This window comes from Cavia porcellus, unplaced genomic scaffold, assembly GCF_034190915.1.
Source record: "Cavia porcellus strain 051 isolate PalLab524CR breed Dunkin Hartley unplaced genomic scaffold, mCavPor4.1 scaffold_13, whole genome shotgun sequence".
Lineage (NCBI taxonomy): Eukaryota > Metazoa > Chordata > Mammalia > Rodentia > Caviidae > Cavia > Cavia porcellus.
In genome coordinates this window covers 69,349,339-69,373,065 of record NW_026947496.1, presented here as the reverse complement: position 1 = coordinate 69,373,065, position 23,727 = coordinate 69,349,339, and the positions used below count along the sequence as shown (strand labels likewise).

General features: G+C 35.6%; 1 protein-coding gene across 30 annotated transcripts in view; it reads left to right on the top strand.

Annotated features, from left to right (window-relative positions):
- Positions 1–23,727, top strand: part of Arpp21 (cAMP regulated phosphoprotein 21) — a 155,501-nt gene that overhangs the window by 69,187 nt on the left and 62,587 nt on the right. For 9 of the 30 annotated variants that reach the window (XM_013156331.3, XM_063260361.1, XM_013156329.3 and 6 more), the window contains 5 exons: positions 1,690–1,791; positions 8,403–8,440; positions 10,071–10,130; positions 13,934–14,166; positions 20,278–20,511. In XM_013156331.3, the coding sequence (XP_013011785.2) occupies positions 1,690–1,791; positions 8,403–8,440; positions 10,071–10,130; positions 13,934–14,166; positions 20,278–20,511 (667 nt within the window). Of the gene's footprint in view, positions 1–138; positions 208–1,689; positions 1,792–8,402; positions 8,441–10,070; positions 10,131–10,254; positions 10,391–13,933; positions 14,167–20,277; positions 20,512–23,727 lie in introns of those variants that run through there. The other 21 variants (XM_005005270.3, XM_005005269.3, XM_005005268.3 and 18 more) reach the window with 21 other exon arrangements.

The following is a 23,727-nucleotide window of genomic DNA, read 5'->3' as shown; positions in this document are numbered from 1 at the left end:
ATGGGTGGTGCTTGGCCGCAGATCCTGCTGCATGTCCTGGGGGGTCGGGATGCCACAGGCTCCAGGCTGTGGGGAAAGCTTTGTCAGTCGCATTTCCAGATGTCTGTGTAACTATGGCAGTCGTTCCACTCCCTACAGCTTTGTCCTTCAGTTGTGCACAAATTGAGCTGGATTATCAATACGGACCGATGATCAACCGATGTAGCTGTAAAGAACAAACCTTGTTATGGTGAGGACAGGTGGATTTTGCAACTATCCTAAAATAAGACTTCATCAGAAAAGAATTGAGTTCATGTTCTAGTCTCCGTCCCCTTTTCCTTCCCATGTTTTATGGTCCATGTAAATTGTCTGCTCATTTTGCATGAAATGCAGCAGAACTTTTTCCTTGTGTATTTTGCTTGTGACAAACCACTGTGTTGTTCTAGAGTAGCTTCAATTGTGGTACCTGGATGAGGGTAAAAAAACTTTACAAAATCTCATCTCTAGATTGGGGGTGTGTGGAATTTCAGGAAGAAAAATAAGTAATCATCAAGAAAATAATTTTAAATAATACTTACAGTAGAAAGTCATATAAATACCATTGCAATTGTACTGTATTGCTGACAATCAAATTTTTTTTAAAAAATGACATGGCTTTAGAATTTTTAAAGGTAAGACAATATGCATCTCACTCAAGTTATCATTTTAATAATGAGTCATCATAACCCAGTACATGCATCTCTGACGCACTTTTTTTTCCAACTTGTTCATCATTTGTATCTCATTTCCTCCCACCACCATTGAGCTACACAGTGGCTCATGTTGAATCTGAGACATTTGCCTGTGTTGTGTACTGGGTGGGTGTCTTTTGAATGGATGAATGAATGTGGATAGTACAGGCATGGTCTCAGGAATGCAAAAAGACTAAGGCAGGACAGCTGAGAAGCACAAAGTCATTCAGAGGAGAGGATAAAGAACAGCAGTCCTCATGCTGGGTTCTTTGAATTGATTCTTTATTTTACTTGATATTGAACCATATCCACTAACAAATGTTTAAGCTTTAGTTTATAAGTGTCAGGCCCTGCTTTAGATTCCAGGCACAATTCACAGAATCAGTCACTGAATGAATAAAAAACAAGAAAGGAGATAAAGATATAATATCCGTATCTCCCTTTCTATAACCCACTTTCTTTACTCACTCGCTCTTTCTCTGTTCCCTGCTTTTTCCAAGCCATTTCTTCCCTAAACCATCTTAAACTGGCTACTTCTTCTTATCTTTTCACTCCTTTGTTTCATTTTATTTCCTTCCTTTATTTTTCTTTTCTTTTTGTTAGGCCAGAAGCAGTGAGTTAACAAAGGAAACAGAATGGATTCCTGGTGAACCACGTTTTACCTGAACTGGCTAAATCCCTCAGGCATGCTGAGGCATGCTCATTTTGAAAACACCTGTGCTAATCACACGCAGCAAGAAAGTAATCAAGAGCAATAAATGTTTCCCATCACTATGTGCTGTGCACACACACACACACACACACACACACACGGCATACACTTTATTCAACACAATCTCCTTAGGAACTAGAGGGAGCAAGAATTATCGTGCTCCATTTATTTAAATGAACATTTATTATTCTTAGTTGACAGTTGCTTAACTGCAGATCTCTATCAGCTTAACTTGGATAACCCTCCTGATTTCTTTTTTCTGTTCAGAAAAACAGAATGCATCCATTTAGAGATGACAAACGAAGTAAATCAATTGAAGAGAGAGAAGAGGAGTATCAGAGAGTGAGGGAGAGAATATTTGCACACGATGTGAGTAGTTGTTTTAATTGCCTCTTTAGTGTGATTCTACCATCAGCAGTAAGGCAGTCTCACTCCCCAGACAGCAAGCTGGCAGAGAGTAGAGAGGCCAGAGCCAGAGCACAAATCAAACTGCAGAAGCTTAGAGGTGTTTCTGGAACAGGATCTGATTCAGGGAAATAATATGAAACTAGCTAAGGGTTTAGATGTTACCAGGAAGAGTAGAAAGAGGAATTTTGGTCAGTAAAAAGAGATTTTAGGTACAGAGAAAGGTGTCAGATTTGCAGAAATACCTTCATGTCCATATTAGGCAGCAGAAAACCTATTAGTGTATTCTTGACATAAACATTGTGCTTAGGAAAAAGTTGCAAAAAATTAAAGTCTGTTGATCACATACACATATGTATTATTTTCTGAGTTCTTAGTAACTATAGACAGATCAGTTTAATAAAGTTAGATAATGATGCTCACTTCATTGGGTGTGGTGGTTTCCATACTCTTGGGATCTGAGGCAGGAGGTTTGCCAGTTCTAACCCAGCCAGGGCAACAGGGCTTATCAATACCCTGTCTCAAAATTAAAAATACAAATAAATAAAACATAAAAGAACTGAGAATAGCTAAGTGCTATTCAATTCCCAGTTCTGCAATAATTATTAATAAAAGTAATAATAATAATAATGCTCAGTTTCATGCCAATCAAATCTGCAAACAGTTTGTAAAGGGAATAATAATGAAGCCATTTATTTTTGTTAAAATTTCAAGAAAGAGTCTGTGACTGGGATTTTAAAAATTCTTTGCCTACAAAATAAAAGTCATTTAAGAGGCTAAATATAAACAAAAATGAAAAAATAAAAGCTAAATTCATATGCAAAGAAGATAAATTCCCACAACTTTCCCTGCCAAAAATGATTTGGAGTCTCCTCAAGTGTAATGGGTTTTGTTTCTCTGCAAAACGCTTGGAGTCCTTTGTAACACTGTCAGTGGCCAACCTGTCTAACTCTGCCAGCTAGGTCAGGAGGCACTTTTGACTCCCACAGACAGCCAGACTGCAGCCTGGCTGATGGCTGCTGTCCGTGGTAGCTCCAGTCTAACTCCTTTGTCTGTGATCCCTCAGCTGGTACTCTTTCTTTTAACTTGAGGCTTCAGGAAAGATTCTGCCTTTTTCAACACTGCATTTTATTCACATTGAAATGCACCACCACGTTTCTTGAATTCACAAGAACAGGATTTTGATGAATGAAAAGTCTGGCTAAGTTCTGAAATTAGGAGACAAGGAATGAGGTTGCCATAGTTGGAGGTCTGGATGACTCTACATAAGCTCAGCATTTTTGGTGGATCAAAACACAACTTAACACACATTGGGCCTTTAGTTGTGTTTGCTGTATGCAAGAATGAAATTGTGAGAAGATCTCACCTAGACATGATAGAGTAAGGTTATCTACTGTAGTGGGCTGGGAAGCAGTGTGTTTCTTTCTGAAGACCTTCTTAGAGAGTTTGATTTTTTTTTCAATTTTTTATTTTTGTTTTCTCTTTCATTCATATATACACACAAAAACACACACAAACATTTTCCTTACACGTTGGTTTTGGCAGGGCAAATAAGTCAAATGGTTTGTGAATCAATTGTTATGTCAAAAAATAAATATGAACCACACAAGTAATGCATAATCAACATTACAGCTTTTTTCTAGTTCTGCCACATTTCTTGACACTTAAGAGTTAGATGGTACATTATGCTATCACAAGATACTTGCCTAGGATAAGAGTGGGGACCTGTATAGTTTATTGAGTTTGCTGTTTCCTGTGTCCACAGGGAGACCTTCATGAGGAGAAGAGTCTGAATGATTTCTGTATTTGCTCTTTCATACACCCTTTCAAAAGAGATTAACAGTAGGGAACTGGATCCAAATTTGGAGATTTATTCCTTGATGATCATATGACACATTAACATTTTGTGTGTGTGTGTGTGTGTGTGTGTGCGTGAGCACATGCTAGGGATGGAATTTAGAAGTTAGCACATGCTAAGCAAGAGCTTTACTGCTGAACTGCACCATCAGTCATGTCAAAATTTTTAAATAAGTAAAAGCAGACTTAAATTTGAGAAACCTTAAAGTGCCAATCTTTTGCCAAGTCCTTTCTATTTAAAACATCATTTGGCACGCTTCTTTAAAGTCCTATGGCATCTTCCCTTTGCAGAGATGTTGATTATGTATGTATGTATGTATGTATGTATGTATGTAATAAACGTATGTATGTATTTTGGTACCAGGAATTGAACTGAGGACCTTGTGTTTGGCAGACAGGTACTTGACGCTTTATAAATTCCCCAGGACCCAATATTTCTGGCTTCACTAGTTCAAATGGTGTGTTGGACTTTTTCAGGCATTGGTTTTAATGAGATATTGTAGGGCAAGTTGTTAAAATTGATATTCTACTCAAAATACACATGGAGCAAGGCTTCCATGATTCTTTGGAGTTTCTGACATTTGTAAGAGGTTAGAGTCATGTACATATGTGTATATCAAAGGAAAAAATTCCCTATTATTTGTCATGCTCCTGCAAGGTTTTATAACCCTTATGCTTAGAAAGTGGGGGTGGGAATTCAGTGCTTTTCTCCTCTCCCTGTAATTCAGGTAGAGACATGCTGTCTTACCACTGGTATTCTCTTTCATTAGCTACTTATCACAATACAAAAAATTTTTCAAATATCAATTTAAAACAAAATATGTATTCATCTAATGGTTTCTGTGACTCAAGAATTTGCGAATGACTTAGTGAGATGGTGAGATTGTTCTAGCTCTATCTTCCACCAGAGATTGCATGGAAGCTGTCCACCAGGGCTACAACTATCTGAAGAGTTCTCTGACAAGTTATTCAAATTCATCTTCACAGTACTGTTATAGGCACCTCTCAACTATGGACAATAGTCTAAGTTATTTACAAAGATTAATTTTTCCTTCTTTCACAGGATGGTGGATTTTTTTTTACACTACATGATTTCCCCTGGAAGAGGTCTGGGAGAGAGAAGAGAGAGAGAGAGAGAGAGAGAGAGAGAGAGAGAGAGAGAGAGAGAGAGTTTCTGCTCTAGTCTAATGTCTAATGGACACATAGAAGAATCTTGGGACAATCTGGCAGGTCTTACTTACACAGTGCTTTGAGTAGGCAAGAATTCGTGAAAGCCACTATTACCAGAATATTATTATTATTTTTGGTAGCAAAGATCAAACTCATGACCTTGTGCTTGCCAGGCAGGTACTGTGCCACTGAACTGTATTCCCGACTACTAGAATATTATTATATGCTCCATTAATGTAAACTCTTAAGGATTAACATGATAATATGAACTTCTCAAATACAAATAAATCATTTTTACCACTTAAATAATGACAGCAAGTTTTAGGGGACTTCTATCTATGAATTTTCAGATTCCCAACTGATCATTACCGTTGCCTAAATAAATTGTTGAGAAACAAAGTTATTCTTACATGATAATAGTTAAATTATATTAAATCAATTATAAAATAAATGCAAGAATCCAGCATTAGGAAACTATGTTACAGTACTCTAATCTTTTTTTGAGGTCAGTAATCTAGTATCTTCCTAACTTGCCATTTGAGCCAATAAACCCAATCCCTTGTTAATTATGATTTAAGTAGTTAAGTTATTCAAGTCAATTTAAACATTAAATATATGTATATTTTTGGTACTTGAAATAACAATGGAGAGTTCATAAATACTTCTTAATATTTATGCTTCAGCAAAAATAAAATTTATTTTAAACTTAGAAGTAATTTTGAGTATTTTCCAAGTGTATCTTGTTGTCTAAGGTATGTGAATGTGTAGGTGAGAATGCGAATGTATGTGCATGTGCTTTATGTTTAGGACCACACTCAAAATATGCAAGTTGCTTGGTAATTTTCAACAAGAAGCTTTCGATTTCAGTTTGAAAATTTGATGTCTTGAGATAAGAAAAAGTTATTTAGAACTCACTTGTTGGGAAAGTACAGAGGAATTTAGTTCTCAAATAATACAATAAAATTTTTATAATGAGTAATATATGATTTTTGTCCTTTGGCCAAGATTCAAGCTTCTATTATCATTAATCTATCTAATGTTTTTATCTTGATGAAGTATGAGTTGATGAAACAATACAGTTGGAAAGTATATGGTTTTTCCAAGAAGGAAGCCTGAAGAGGACAGTATATTTAAAGAGGGACCCAGGAAGGTGCTCACCTTTGGCCCTACCAGCGTGTGCTGGGTTCCTTCTTTGGGGAGAAGATGGAAGGGAATGTGGAGTTGGGGGTGGGATGTGGGGGTGAATTCTGGAACCCATTAGAAGATAATTATTCTTTCTATTTAAAAAGGAGCCTTTTATATCTGGAAATGCATAGAAGTAAAAGTTTTGAATGTTGCACTTAACTACTGTGACAATTTTCTTTTTTCTGCTATAAAATGTGCAAGCTATTAATACTACTTTTTAAAAGTTTATTTTCATCAGCTACTGAATCATAGCTTATAAATATCTGTCTTATTTATGAAAATGTGAAGGGCTGATGAGATGATATTTCATAGGACCTTTCCACAAAACACAGAAAATGATGCTCTTGAAATACGCTTTTGTGAAAGACATTAACTCATTGTCTCACTTTGTAATTCAAACAATTTGAATTGCTTAATTTCCCAAGAAATGCTATTAGATTAACAAGTCTGAAGAAGTTGGTATGTCTTTGACAATTCCTTCAAATAAGTACGTTTTCAATAATTCTATAACTCAGCTGGCACATTATAAACTTAATTGATTTCTTTCTAACCACAAGAGGTGAGAAGTAGCAATGTGTTAACCAAATACTTTGTATTTGAAACAGCTTCATTGTCTTTCCTATTCCATAACTTGACTCCAGATGTTTCTAAAACTAAATTATGGAAAAAGAGGATACGATATTTTTTATTATAAGGAGAACTTTATAGGAACAGTGTTGATGGTACATGATTTTCCATATATATTTGTATTTGTTTCCCTTTCTACATGTGTGAAATTCTTAAAAAGTTATTTTCTGAAAGCTTTGCATTTTAATTGGCTGTTTTTTTCTTTTTAATTAAACAATGTTTTTTGCACATGACATTTGGAATACAATATAAGTACAGAAAGATTAAAATAGAAATTGTTCTAGAGATACCTTGAGTGAAATGCTCAGACCAGTGAGGAAAATACCAGATCTAAAGCAGTCCATTGGCTTAATGGAAGGAAATTACTTCTTGACCAAAATGAAAATTTAAAAAGAAAAAAAAAAGAAAGCAATATCTTGCTTACCTTTCTGAGAAACAATTACATTAGCAGCATGTTTTAGTTCAAGAATTACTGGAATATCAAAAGAATATCCTTTCTTTTAATTTTGTCTTAAAATGGACCTGTTAAGTTTTTATTTATCTCTTTAACATATAATTTTTTCATCATTTATAAAAATTGCAGCTAGCATATACAGTTATATAAATTTAATACTTGAATACTTTATATATATATAATATATATATTTATTTATATAAATTTAATACTTTGAAAAATGGTCTTGTGGTACTTCCTAAATACAATGACTATGTTTATTACCATAGAACCATATTTTGTTTAGATTTAGACCTTTTCTGCTTGTTTAACAAATTTAATCCACCTTTCCTCAACAAGTAATGATAGTTGCCTTTTATCTTCCCCACACAGTGTATTAAATTTCAGCTTGGAAACCAGTACAGTGGCATTGGTCTGTAACCCTAGCCCTCTTGGATTTTTAGGCAAGAGGACTGCAGATTCAATCCCAGCTGAGGCAATTAAGTGACCTAGCAAGATCTATTCGCTAAGTAAATAAATAAATGGTTGTAACTGAATAAGAACAAAAGTAGACTGGAAATGTAGTTCAGTGTAAGGACTTTGGGTTCTATACTCAGTACCACAAAAAGCAAAACCAGCATCAAGAGATGAGAGAGAAATGCATGAATGGTATGTGAATAACAGTGAAAGAAAAGCATTAGTTTTCTATGTGAAAAAAATTAGAAATATAAAATGAAGCTTGATAGTTTCTCTCATTAGCTTCATTCTATCAAAATTTGTCTTCTGAACTTTCCTCTTAATAATTGATAACATTTCTTCAATTTTGAGAAAGTTGGAATCAACCCTTTTTTTTTCCATGAGAATTTGTGATTGCCAGGTAGAAATTAAAGGAGTGTGACTGACTACTTTGCCCATTCTTCGGTGGATCCCGTTAAGTTTGTGTGCTCTGCTCTGAGCTGAGCCCAGTCTCCCAACTTTTATCGGTGGCTTTCGCTCCACAGCTCCAGAGGAAACCATTCACTCAAGACCTCATAGTGCTGCATGTCTCCAGCAGTTTCAGCACAGTTCTCTTCTGACCATGATACTCAACAAGGCTTAATCTGTTCAAAACTGGAGGCATGCTGCTGGAAAGACACCTATTGCTGCATGAGAATTGTTTATTCTTCTAACTCTAACCTATTTTCCTTTTTTTTATTTCCATCTTTTGTACATATCTTTCTAAGTAGTTTTAAAATCAGGCATGGATTTTGTATGCTTCAGCATATCCAGAACGTCTGATACAATGCCTTTTTCTATTTTCCAGTCAGTTTGCTCCCAGGAAAGCCTTTTTGTGGAAAACAGGTAAAGTGAAATATACTTTCACATGTTGTTAGAGGACAGTCTGTCATGTTTGTCCTGTTAACTCCCATATACACCTATATCCCATATATAAACTTGTGCTTGAATATATGTATGAGTAAATACATATATCTATGCATACACACATGTATATTTACACATGTATGCTACTTAATGTGTCTACAAATTATGTAATTTGGGGAAGAAGTTCTCACCGTCACTTCCAAACAAAGACTGAGAGATTTTCTTTAGTTGAAATTTCATTTTTCTGGTCCTTCCGAAGGTGGAACTACTGTTACCTTCACTGAGCATTAAAATGGTTCTGGACAATCTACTGCTCTTCATAAAAGGTTTAATTTGAAACTTTTATCTTCAGTCTAGATTTTGCTCTGTACCTTTCTTAGGAGTTAGTGGAGGGAGGCAATTACAAAATAAAATGGTTATGAAACTTACAGACCATCTTGGGAATAAGAAGAGATATTTTTCAAACTTGATATATACCTTTTTAAACGCTTCTAAATTGATATAGGTATTAAAATGTCCCACTTATTTAATTGCATATCTTCAGGGCAAATTAAGGAATTCATGCTAACTGTACTAATCACATTTCATATGTATCAAATTCAGCAACTTGGTTTAGAAATATGGTATTCATAAATAAAGTGGTAGCTAATTCTGTTTCAGGTGTCTGCTTAATGGGTGTCTCTATAAAACTAAATCAAATTGAGACTGATTCAGTGTTAGTTCTGGGATAAATTTAAACTGGGCATTAGAGATAACTGATTTTTAAAATGCCATCACTCTTATTAGCAGTTAGAAATATGAAAGTAATGAAACCCTTCAAGAGAGTAGCTTCTTTTAGAAGATGAAATAAAATTACAAATAAGTGCATATGAAGAATTAAAAAGCAACTTCAAAATTCATTAAAACTATGAATCTATGGGTATTAACATTTCAGCAATGATTCTAAAGCACTCCAAACTTCTATATCTATACCAAAATGAGTAAGTTAGCATTTACACTTGTTTAAAGGCAAATATTGTTACCTAACACTCTAACCAATCATGTCTTCTACCTCACTTCCCAGTTCTATCCACTTACACTTAAATGCTCCATACATTTCCAAATTAGATTAAAATCAACTTTAAATCTGCCAGATATATGCATTAGATATATGAAAAAGTCTTGATAGCTCCAAGAATCAACATTTGAACTGATGCCTCACCGATAAAAATAGTATCTCCTAGATTCTCATACTCTGGAGTGTCAGTATTTTATCAGGCACATAAAATAAAAACATCACTTTAGTGTTACCATTAAAAAAACCCACACAAGTAATATATTGAATCAAATCTCTATGATATCTATATCAATTTCTGTTATTCTGTTCTTGTTCTTAGTTTCTTCTATATTCTTTTTCTTCCTCTGCTTCAGCACTTTAATCCTAGGACAGGAGTTTAATCCTGCCATACAGCCATTATTAATATGACAATTTAACATCAGCCAAATAAACATAGTTATATGGGACTGATTTATAAGAAAAGGTGTTTGGTAGTTGAGAACACACCCATTTAAGTAACATATTTAGTACTTTTAGGTTTTATATCATAAAAATCATGTTTTTCATTTCCAGTAGGCTCTTGGAAGACAATAACATATGCAATGAGACCTATAAGAAAAGACAGCTGTTTCGGTTGGTATGGTTTACTTTCTTAAACTGTGTTTTAGATTATGTGCCAGAATCAGTGTTAACTATAAATGTATCAGTGTACAATATTTCTGTCCATGAACTCAAATTTGTTCAGTTCTCTTTGTAGAGTTTGTTACCTGGCTAGTGTGGCATCAAGTCAGGTAATGTGGGATACAAGAGAAGGCTCTCACTTGGCACAGAGTTCCTCAGGGATCTTCCACTCATTTTAGTTTTCCAAGGACTAACTTCGACAGTACACTGATACGACATTCCTAAATCAATTCAGGTGAATTATGTTGTGTGAAAATTTCTGTGCAAGTTTGTGCTTGTATATATATTCCAAATATTAAAAAATAAATTGATAATTTTATATGAATAGCTAAATTTTAGACCACTACTGTGTATCATTATTTTTCAAGTACAATTTTTTGCCAATGACAGATTTTATTTATAAAATAAATAGCTATGATGTTCCTTTTGGTTATAATGAATTACTTAAATCAAGATCTGTGTGAGATAAGGGAAAGGATAAAAATGTTTTTAAGCATTCTGTTCAACCGAAAACTCTATGAAAGCAAGGGACCCATTTTCTCATCATCTGCTAAATATCTTCATGGCACCCAACACTGCAGCAAGAGAACCCATTGCTACAGATATACTCAGTGTCTAATACATATTAAAAGTATTAATTTATTTGTGAATATTAATACTTGTCTATCATAAAATAAAAACCAAAATCTCTTCCAGTTTAGAAGAAAGAAAATACAAAGTAAGTTGGACAAATCATCTTCTTAGAAAAGACTGTTTTTGCAGTAAATCTAAATTTAGGACTTTAAAATTATAGCTTACACTGTGACCGGAAAGAGAAACCGAGTTCTTACTTTTCAGCTTCCTCTGCTTTTACAGGTTGAGCGTCCTAGTCTAGTTCCTTCCTCATGTATCAAGTCTTTCACACTTGACTATGAAAATAATCTTGCATTTTCTCTTGAAACTTGAGGAGGGAGAATAAAATTTATCATTACCTCTACATTCACACACTGTGATCTAGTTCGTTTGGGCTGTCAGGTGTAGATAAAATATGGATTCCTGAAGCCCAGTGGTTGGTGAGATTTACATCTGACTCCTGAACAGCTACCATTTCCTCAGGTCAGCTGTCCCAAGTAGGGACTCTGCCACCCACCAAAATCACCAATCACAGAATCTCTGGAAGGCAAATTAGAACAAAGCCATTTGCACAATCTTAAGGGCAATTTAAAGTGTACATCATCCTTAACTTGGACAAATTGTTATAACAATTCAGTGTACAGAAATGAAGAAAAATAAATGCTATCAGTTGTTAATCAACACAAGAACAGAATTTGGAGTGTGCTCTATGTCTATCCTGGAGACAAATTCCAGTTACCTTCAAAGAGGCCACCTCCAGAGCCATGTGTTCCATCACCACTATTTTCCTAGATTCCAACTGGAGGGAACCAGGACTGAACTTAGAGCGGGCAGGTAGTTTTGGGTGTGTTTTTTCTGTGAAGTCTATGATTCCACTTGCAAACTGATAGGAAACTGAGTTCTGCACCTCACCCAACAACTGGTATGAATTATCTGATAAAGTGGCATAAAATATTTTAAAGCATAGATAATGAGAAATTATAAATAGAATTATACTTGTAGTTTGAATTCCATTAATGGTATGTCCCTAAAGCAGTAACTTAAATTTTTGTTTTTAAAATGCACAAGTTTGATTGAGCAGAAGTAGAAGAGCTAAGGAAATCTTAGGTTGCTTTATTGGTTATGAAATGTCTCAAATCCTGAGGAATTTTTCCTCATCTCTAAAAAATTGCTCTATCAGAATGAATGATGTAGTCTACAACACAGAAGCTTCCACCCAGCAAGAGTAGTTGTCACCTCCTTTGCAAAGCAATTTTCAGCCACACTGACATGTAGAATTCTGAGTTCTTTCCCCTGGAGGCTCAGGAGCGATAGAGAGAGGGATAATGAATTCAGAATTTGTGATGGAAACAAAAGATCACTCCACAACTCAAAGTTAAGCACAGCTCCAAATCTGTAAGCTAGGTTTTTCTGCAATAAATATTCCAAATAACCTATAAATGAGATTACTGTCACATTCCCAGTGAATTCATAGTCACTAAAGAGTAAGTTAGCCTGATTTTCCAGAAGATAAATCAACAAAATTAGAATCATTGGAGAAGAATGAAGTTGAATGTTGACACGAAAGACATCTAGAAAAGAAATACTTAGTTCTTGAAAAGGTGCTTTTTTTTTAAATTTCAAAGGTGTGTAAGAACTAGTTTCTTTGGAGGTGGTCCTTGTTTCTAAAACCAGCCATCTTTGAGGAACTGAGAGCAAACAATATAAGAAAACATGCAACATGGCAGGGAAAAGACTGCTTTTATCCAATGTTTCCTTTGAAACTACCTTTTTTTGGTGAATTTTCTGTTCCACTTATGCCTTCACTTTACAAAGCTCTCATCACAGATTAGCTACTTGATTTTTATTATTCCTTGGATCATTAACTTTCTGAAGTTCCTTGAAATAAAAGAAAAAGTTCAGTAATTAAAGATGAAGGAAAATATAACATTTCTGTGTACCTTCTGAATAATTTGGTTGGCATTTCAGATATGCATAATTCTGTTACCTCAGTAGCACATTATTATCTTTAGAAACAAATTTTTAACCAAGCCTCTGATCACATTTATGAGATTTGATTCAAGACTTGAATTTATGTCACACTGCACACTGATATAAAATTGAGAGTTATATTTATTCAGGATTTAAATTTCCTGCATTTGTTTATAATCCCTGAAACCCTTAGGGTATTTTAATGATGCCTTATTTTGAAGCTGCAAAAATCTGTTTCAGAAATATTCATGAAATTACTCCTTAAACAGATTCGAAACCAACAAAAAATACAGGTTTCATCAAATTCCCATGTACAATAAATGGAATTTGGCATATCCCTTAAAGATACACTGGAGGCTTCAAAATCACTTTCAGCTATCGGATCTCTCCCAGGATAGTCATGCTTTTTCTATTCGAATTTCGAATATATTCCAGAATTTAAAAAGTTTTTGGTATTTTCATTAAGCCCTTTAGGAAGTTTCACTATAGGTGCATACAGTGTTAACACTATTATTTTCACAAATTCTCCTGTATGAAAAGGCTTACAGGGCTGTTCCCTCTGACAATGGAGGTTAATACACTGAACAAAGTTCTTACTGGAGAGGCGAGGCAGAGGAACTTCTGTAACTTGTGCTGTCTGTCGCAGCCTTGATGAAGTCAGAAACTCAGAAGTTGGAAAATGAATTAATAAGTAGCTTCTCTGGACTTGTGTCACTTTTCTAAGCCAATTATTTAAGGCTGAAGTGAAAGAAAAAAATCTTTGTTAGAATCAGTTTTAAAATAATTTAAGATTCTGAACACTATTTCATTGCTCTTTTGAATCAGGAGAACTTATCCCCCTGTTATCTCTGCAAAAGTTATTAACAAGCATATTTTACACCGTGTTTTTCTAGTAGTTTTTTCTTCACTGACAGAAGGATCATGTGACATTCTTAATTTTTGCTGTTTGTGTCCTGTGTGTTGTATGTGACGTGTTATCTGTCTCTGAACCGTTGCAGCATTTGTAGTACTGTTGGGGGCGGGGGAGGGCGCACAGCTGGTTTAATGAAAGAGGTTGGCAAGAGTCGTCTTGGGTAGTTGTGTCTGCTAAGAAGGACCTTACCTGTGCTTCCTCACCGCACACACGAAATGGAATACTGCTCCTGTGCATCTCTTTGGTGACTGTGTTCCAGGGGCAACAGAGACGGCTCGGGGAGAACCTCCGGGAGCCGCCAGAGCAGCTCAGAGAATGAGCTGAAGTGGTCTGACCATCAGAGGGCCTGGAGCAGCACTGACTCTGACAGCTCCAACCGCAATCTGAAGCCCACTGTGACAAAGACGGCAAGTTTCGGAGGCATCACGGTGCTGACCAGAGGTGACAGCACGTCCAGTACTAGAAGTGCTGGGAAGCTGTCCAAAACAGGTAGCTAGTACTGAATTGGTTTATGTCCTCTGGTATTTTCTAGTTTTTACTCAAGTCATATGATCATCACTCTGCGACTTGGGGTTAACGAGTAACAGTATTAATTACTTTATATCACATCCTGAGAAATTAAAAGCTATCATATAGTCCACATAGGTTACTGCCTTTTTTAGTCATGTGTCTATATCATTAATATCTCTAATCCTCAGTCTCCTTACCTGTTGTTTCAATGCAAAGACATAATGTGTACTTACCTTTGTTAATTTTGCTTCCATAAGTTACTGATGTTCTGCCATCATCTTAATTTAAATTTAAATTAGATTGCTTTTGTAAAAATCATTATCGTGGCATTTGCCCATAACAGCTATTTAATAAAAGTTAGCTAGTGTTTTTTAATTTAGTAACATGACTTAGTCTTCACAATTATCCTTTAAAGTAACTGTGATATTAATGGATCCAGTTATATTAGCACACTGTTAGTATATTCCTGGGCATGTTCTTTAAGCTAGTTGTACTTATTCCCTCTTCTGAGGTATGGAAATAGTAGAACCTGTGTTGTAGGATTATTATGGAAACGAAATGGCTCAATATACAAAAAGCAGGTTGGATAATGTATGACAAGCTCTAATCATCCAATAAACATTAGTTCTTACTAATTTCCATTATTCCTAATTAATTTTTCATCCTTGCTTTGCAAACAAGAAAAATGGGTCTCTGAGAAGTTTGGATATTTTTAGGTTGTTGAGTTCATGTATCTTTCTTTTTTCTATGTTTTAGCCCACATGAATAGTGATGTTTTGTGGTAGATAATTTAAATTAGTCTGGCCAATCTCCAGGAGGCAAGTGATGATGGTGAGATCTAAAATTATTAACTTGAAGAGATTTTTAAACAAATTGAAGCACAGTGCTCTATTTTGACTCAAAAAAGCAGGATCCCTGACTCTCATTAGGATAGACGTTTGAGATTTATGTTTGTGGGAAATGCCCTGGGTTTAAGGTATAGGTAGGGGGGCCAAAGAGAACATTCGTGGGCCTGAGGCAGAAGGTGAGGGGCCAGGCAGTGAGGATATGGTGATAGAGAATCCATTACCATTTGCACATCGACTGACCTTGGCTGTGAGTATTTTCCCAGTCATCCCTCACGTGCATGATGGGGCAGGAAGAAGGGAGATCTGTATTATCTGTGTTCATTATACTGATGGTTTAAAATAATTATGTTGTTGACAAATTATATCAAAGAAATTATCTCATGTTTTCCTACATAAGAAGAAAATTAATAGCATTTAATCCCAGAAGCTAGTACGTCCTTATAGTAGTGCTTCTTGGAAAGATTCAGGTGGACTTATACTATCTTCCTATGAATTTTATTCACCAATTGTTGAGTCCTTGATTTCTTACTTTAATTAATTGCTCTTATGTCTCAGTATTGCAGCAGCTGAAGTCAAGAAAACCCACTGTGGTACACTTAAACTCTTGTAAACTTAAGAAAGGTTAAATAGTTTTAAATCTTAAAATGCAGAAACCAAGTACTTTAAATAGTACACTTAAAAGTTCCAGCACACCAAAAGAGCTCTTAGGATTTTAAAATCAATCATCATTTTCCATGCACCAACCTCCAATCACTTCCAAAACAAAGCTCTTTGGAAACATTTAAAACACTTCAAGAACACTAAAATGTCATGTTCTTTGAAGAATGATTTCATATTATAGGTGCTTCAGACACTTTTTTTTCTTTTAATTTAAATGTCTCCATCTGAAAGCTTGTCAAGGTGCAGATATGGCAAGGGAAAAAATTTTTTTTTTAAGAATATCAAGGTAGGATGTCAAAACAAACTTACAGTTTCCCAAGATGGTTTTATGAAGTAAAGCTGTCAGTTTTATTGTCATGGAGGTTTAGAACAGCTCAGGTTTCCAGTTTCTTTTTTAACGTAATTGTTCACAGTAAAATTGCAAACTCTTTTTTAAATCTTTCAGAAACCAAGGATGGAGTGTGACATTTGAGTAACTGTTCTCCTCTAATTACACAGGTTCTATCTTTAAATAGATAATAATGAGACTTTTTCCAGGTCAGAAACATGTTTTCCTACATTTTAGTAAAAAGCATACTGCTGAGATGTGACAATAGAAACACATTCTCTTAAGCCTTCACCCCGGTTACCAGATCCCAGTGGTCAGTGGAAATCGATGATGCCCTTATGGCCTCCTTTTGAGGACAGAATATTTGATTAATACTTACACTATAGTCTCAGTGGAGATTGGCAACATATTTAAAAATAATACTAAATCTGTTTATTCCTGCTTTGACCCCATGAAGCTAAACTCCAGAATAGGGCTCCTTAACTTTAGCTGCATCAGAATCACCTGGAGACTGTGCCCCCCACCACCAGGTTCTGAGTCAGTAGGATGCATGGGACCTGAAAATGTGCATTCCTAACAAGTTCCTAGTTGTTAGCTGGTAATGCTTCTTCGAAAACCACACTCTGAAAATAACTTTTCTGGAAAAATGTGGTGTCTATAGGTTGTGATAAATTGTTTTCTAGATACAAGAGCTTTCTTGCTGTTCTCACATTCTTTGTCTATATCACAGAGTGTTTTGGGATACTAGGAAATATTTCATCGTTCTACTAGTCCCTACCCTTGTTATTTATTTTTGTTACTATACATCCTGGATATTTTTTGTGTTGTAATTTTTTGTGTTGTAATTTTGGAAGCTTCAGGTTATTCTACTGAACTCTGATGCCTTAAATCTGGAAATATATTCTTGAATTATTAATCCAGAAATAAAATTTTATTCTGTTTTAAGGACAAAATATACTAGCTGGGTAAACAAAGGAAACTTCATTTATAAAGAGTACAACAGGGGTCAAGGCTGTTACATGAGGATGGGGACAAATTCAGCTACACAGAAACAAAAAGCAGGAGAATTTTTAAACACCAGAATAAAGAGTGGAAAACTATTGATTGAAAGATGTCAGAGACAAATTCTTCCACGTGTTTAGTCAGCAGTTTCTTAATGTGTTTGCTAACTAATGCTTGTGAAGATTAGATTCCTCACAACCATCTCACCAGGCTCCAGTGAGCCAGAGAAACTTGGGATTTAGCTTTCCCAATGATTGTATTTCAAAGGCTTAGCTCCCAGGTCCTTAAAAAAGTTAATCCTGGACTGTAAAACTGGCTAGAAACTGAGAGATTTACCAGAGCCTCTCTCCAAGCCACCTCACTGAGTTCTCCCACTCCGCACAGCTGTCTCTTAGGGTCCACCCTCAATTTCTGAGCATCCCACTGTAAGTAGCATGGACTTTTTGTCTCATGTCTTTTAGAACCTGGCACAGATTTGATCAAGGCCTTGGCCCTAACTACATTGTACTAAGATGATTGACGTGTAAACAGGTTTAGAGCTTGTTCTTTGGAATCGAGTTGATAGTTTGGGGTTCAGTCTCCGCCACTCAATAAATGAGACTCGGGGAAATTGTCTGATATGCCTGAGACTCAACCTCATCTTTGAGATGAGGTTGCTGTGAAAATTCTGGAACACTATTCCTATGGATAGAGTAGTACAGTACTTGTCGCATAGACACACAGTTTAAATACTTGTCGTGGTTACCCCTAAAATTCTAAATGTTTCAAGAATCAATTTCAGTTTATTTAAATCTTTGAATCCTTTTAATCCTGTGCCATTTGTTGTTACTTTTAGCATTCATTTTTCTCAAGTATTTCAGTGCTTTTTGCTATAGGTAAAATACTATTCTACCTCATCTAGATGATTGATGCTTATGCGTCTGTCAAAACTGGTTATGAACTGACCGGACAGACAGTGGCAAAGCTGCAGACTTGCCCATTCAAGAATGTTTGATTTTCTGTCTATCTTTACAAGTACTGAGAGCTTAAACTGATTTTACTTTTCCTCTTTCCTTTAACCTGTGAAATCAAATCATTAACATAGCCTCATCCTTCTTCCTATTGATGCTACTACTTTCCACTGAGATGGCAGGAAAAACGTTTGTAAATCAGTGATTAACCATGTAAAGCCAAAATCATTTCACTCTGGTATGAGTGTCACTTCAACCTGCCTTCACCCCGCGCCCCACCACCAACAAGGCATGCACTGTGCCTGCTCTAGCTCACATTTCATCAGATTTCGGACGTGCTTCACAGACGCTACCTCTTCTTAATAGTGATCTAACTCCCCAGACTATATATGAGTTCACCTGTCTTTGTAGTATTATTTCTACTGTTGCTGCTGTTGATTAGCTCATCTCTGAAGTCCAGCCTTTCATCGGATGATTCACAGCAAGTCCATCAACAAATACTACAATCTGCATTGGAACTATGACTTCAGAGTCATAATTGCAGTAGTTTCATCTCAAAAGTATAGCATTTTCAGCATCATTTTTACTCCCTTTATTTTTATCCTCATACATTATTCAGAACCTATTCAACATTTTAAATTATGTAGATGGAGCATTCTGAATTTAACTAAAACTTATCATTATTAATAAACAAACCATGGGCAAAGCAGGAAAGGTATCCAGTTGTGAAAACTCCTATTAGTTTATGATGTATATCTGCACACACTTTCTGGAGGTAAGCATGGTGGTTACCATGAAAGCCTGGGCTGTGGGGCTGGGGATTTAGCTCAGCGGCATAAGCGCCTGCCTTGCAAGCAGGCAGTCGTGAGTTCGATCCCTGGTACCGATAAAAATGAAAAAGACAAAAAAAAAAAAAAAAAAAAAAAAAAGAAAGAAAGAAAAGAAAGAAAGCCTGGGCTGTAGGTCAATCAGCATGGATCAAATCCTAGCTTTATCATTATATAGCCATTTGAGCTGGTCAAGTTACTTAATTTCTTTATACTCACCTTCCTTCTCTGTTAGAGGCAGAAGTAGTATTTATTATTAAAGTGTTTATTCAAGTGCTTACAAATACTAACCCCTTATTAAATACCACTACTTCTCAAAAGTTACCAGATTTTCTAACTGCACTACTGCTCTGCAATTCCATTTTGAAGTTCTATTACTTACTTTTATAGTTTCCCATATTTAAAGAGGCAGTTTTTAGAATCTTGAAAGTATTGCATATATTATTGAAATAGAGAAATGTATTTCATGAAATAGAGAAATATATTTTTAATGACAAAATCAGTATTTATGGTCTAATGGTTTAATGAATTTTTTATTATGTCCTTGCCCCCTATTATATAATACAAATCATTAATTTGAATTTACATTAACAGGAATTTTTTAGTATAGTTTTTCCTCATTACACTCATTAATACGTAGTACATATGACAGCCAGGCTCTTTGCAATGCTAGGGCTGCATGGCTCTTGCTGCATTGAAAGGCAGTGAGTCCCCAAGGAACAGGAGCATGTCAGATGCAGAACAAGAAGGGCTAATTATGGATAATTTCAACTTACAAGATTCTACATACTGTTGCCTATATATTTTTATGTCTCCAACACTGTATTTCTCGATGTTCCCTGAAGGACGGTACCTCTTACCTAAAGAATCATCAGTCATTGGGAAGGCTGTGTCCCCCTTGTTCCAACTCTTGAATGTATTAATAAGAGTTATTCAAATAAGTGGAATTCAGAACAGCACTTTCAACATTAAATATATATCATTAGCAAGTATAATAATATCTTCAAAATTCAGCCATATTTTTGAAGAAATAGTATTTAAGAACCAGGATGATTGTGTATCTCAGAACTTCTTATGGTGTGATCTCCTTCCTTCCCATCTTATTCATGCTATTCTTATGGTTTCAACCCACTAAGACATTTCTATGGCATCAGAAACTCAAGAATGTGGAAATTTGCTGGCCCTGAGTTCAGAGCTCAAAACACCATTTGCCAATTTATCATTTCAGTAATATACAAAAAGGCTCAAAGAGAGAGAAAGCACTTTGTAAGCCCTTGCTTTTTTTGAAAATTGACACATTTGAGAGATGATTTGTAAAGTTTTCAATAAAATGTGAACTCAACACATGAAATAGTCAGTAATCTTGTCCTGCAGCACGTACCTCCAATATTTTAAGGACAGATTATTGAAAAATAAGTCTGTTTTATCTCTTCTTTCTTATGTCTCCAGTGATTTGCTAATTCCTGTCCCTATGCCAGGTTCTGAGTCTTCCAGCAGTGCAGGCTCCTCAGGATCGTTGTCCCGCACCCATCTGCCTCTCCAGAGCACACCCCTGGTCTCAGGCATGACGGCCAGCTCACCCGGCTGTGTGTCCTATCCAGAGAATGGGACAGGGGGCCAGGTCCCTTCCAACAACACCAGCTACATTCTCCTTCCACTTGAAGCTGCCACAGGTATCCCACCTGGAAGCATCCTTCTGAATCCACACACAGGTTAGTTCTCACGTGTTGTGAAAATGATATGAGGTTATCAGAAGTTTGTTTTTGTGTTTGACTTTATGAATTTGCTAGCAAGAGTTTTGGAAGAGCATAATGCATGTCTTTGTGTATATCATCATTTGTTCAGGAAGAGCAAACATACATCCATATTTATAGTTTCATATCTATAAAAATATAGATATGAATACTTCCTTGAAGCATTCATGTCTCTCTTTTCCTTCTTTTCTCCCCCATTGAATTTCATTTTTTTAATTTTAAAGAAAAAAAATTCCAGACAAAATAATAGGAGGGTAAAATGGTCAATACATTGCATATGTTATCTTTAAATTATTTGCACACAACACAGGATATTGACATTTAAGTGTCCAAATAATATTAGCACAAACCTTTTATTCAATGAATTAAGATAAATTAGTAGAATTGTCTTAACTATTATATATTTTATACATACATATATTTATATATACATATACTTATGTATATATGTATATATGTATATATAGTTTGTTTGTTTTTCCATTCCATCTTTTCTCCATTCCCCCATCCCAGTTTCTCATTTCTTTTGAAGTTACTTCCAATACCCATTGTATATTTTGGATCTTATTTACCTTTTCAGCTCTCACATGAGGGAAACAATATAATGTTTACACATGTGTATATGCTCTATTTCACTTATGAGTATGGTCTCAAGTTACATCCATTTACAGTTTATCCTTCTTTGTGGCTAGGTGTGGCTTCATTGTATAAAAAGAACACGTGGTTTTTTTGTTTTTGTTTTTGTTTTTTTCCATTCCATAGTTGATGGGGATTTGGGTTGTTTCCAAAGTTTGTCTCTGTTCTCACTGGTAGACAATATGTGGATACAGAGTCCAGATTCATAGATTTATTCCAGCAGTCAAAAGTAGCTTTTTGGCAGGGTAATGGATAGTCTCAGCAAGCCTGCTCTTTGTGTCATCAGCGGGCAGCCATCCACACACCTGCTGTTCTGAGCCTAGCTGGGATCCACTAGATGGAGCTGGCCGCTGTTCTGAGTTCTGAATTCAGTCAGTCCCTCTCCTAGCTGGCTCCAAGCCAGTCACTGTCTTGCATGGGAGGACTAAGCCACCAGCACCCACCACCAGCTAGTGCAGTCCTTCATGTCTGCTGTTCCCCTCCACTGCTGTGTCTCTCTGGTGTTGCCAGCAGTCATTGTGTGTCTGCAAGTCTGAACTGCTTCTCTTGGATAGTGAATCTCATCTCAGGGAGAAGGTGCTGCCAGATACCTCCTTCTTCTTTGTTAAATTTTCTCTCTTTTCTCTCTGCATGAGCTTCAATTCATGCTTCAGATTCTTCCTGGCCCAGGGGACCCACTTCCACTCTTCTTGTCCAACTCTCATTGCTGTATTCCATTTCTGGAAGGCAATTCCTAGAGAGGCTCTTTCTTGGTTGCTTACAACTCCATCATCTCCTGCTGATCTCTTTGATCACAGTGTCTTGAGCAGTATTGAGAGCTAAGATCAGAGCTAAGAGAGCAATGAGTCAGGGTATGCTAATCAAAACCTTGTGTTTCTTGAACCTAATCCTTCATTAGCTTGTATTAAATCAAAACAGTTTTTGTATTCAAAGATATCTCAGAAATTTGAGTAATCAGTTAGGACTTATAATGGATACTGAAAACACAAGAAGTTTCTTTTCATCTTAGAACTTCACCAAACTCTTACGGGGGAATAAAGGATAGCAGTGGTGAAGAGAAAAAGTTTATGTATTTTAAGGACAGTAGTTATATACTGGTTATGGTGGGGTTTGCCAAACCATTCATTCTACTTCAATGATGAATGACCAATTATTTTTTAAATTTTTATCTCTCTAGTGACTTAGTTAACTTTCACATTAATTCCAGAAGACCTAGAGCATTGAAATCCTAACATTAACAAAAAAACTGTAAAACATATGTCTTACGGAGGAAACCTTCCAATAACCCCAACTGTAAGATGGCAATATATGAAGACATTTTGATTATCATGACTCAGGGAAAAAGGAGAAGCTACTGGCAACTAATAGGAGCCAGAAATACTACTTATCATCCCCCAAAAGCACACACAACAATGGGTTACCCAGCTCAAGCTCACAGTCAAAAATCCCTTGTTTAGAAAGCTTGACATTGATGAGTCACTTCCGTGGAGAACTTTATCAGTGAATTTTAAGAAATGGAATTGTTTCAAAATGGATCTGAGATTTAGTTTGCATAGTTTCAGTGTGTTCAATTAGCTAAGCTTGAAAATGTAAAACAAGATGAACATCTCATAAAGTTCATCTGACTCAATCTTCTCACAATACAGTTCTACTAGTAATTAGAAAAGCCAGAGAAACAAAATCCATAGTAAAATAGTTACTTGAATAATTGCCACATTTCCATAAAACACTTATGTATATGCTCAAAACATGGTGTTTGACTGAGACATTTTGAAAATGCCATAATATGGAAGGAAAAGAAGTCATACTTATTTCATTGAAAATCATTTGCAAGTTCCAGATGAGATACTACTCAGAAGGATTTTGTATTGTTAATAAAATAATTTTTTAGAGTATTGTAAGTACTATAAAGGAAATAGAAAGAAGACCAAAATCATATCTATCACTTTAGGCACTGATTAAAGTGTGACCTGACTCTGCTGGCTGAAATTCTTTCACTTTTAATTGAGGTACAGAGCTTGAAGAAAAGAGTACAATGTGTTTATTTTGAATGATTCCTTTTAAGCAAATTACAATGTTTCAAAGAATATTTAACAGAGAATTTTAGGACGCAATGAAGGAATATTGTTTTCAATAATGGCATGGTTGTGCATGTGTACATGTATATTATCATCTGGAATCTTGTTTGTAGAAAAAGTAATACAGTGTTGCTGGGCCAGGTCCCAATTTTTTTTCTTTATTGGATGGAGTCAATAAGAGCTGTTATCAAAATATCTCTTTTGAAAAAGAATGTCAACTTAAAAAAAAAGTATATGATGATATTGTTGAGTGGCTTCCACAGACGTTTGTCTGATCTGACAAATACTAGACACCAGAAGGAAAGCATATTATACATTTGTAAGAGAGTTGAGTGATGAGATGCAGGGTGAATTATTATGTTCTTCTTTGTAGAATGTACTTATTTTTATAAATTAAAGTATACATACATATATGTTATTTAAGCAGTTAATTTTGTAAAAACCTGGGTTTCTTGTCTCC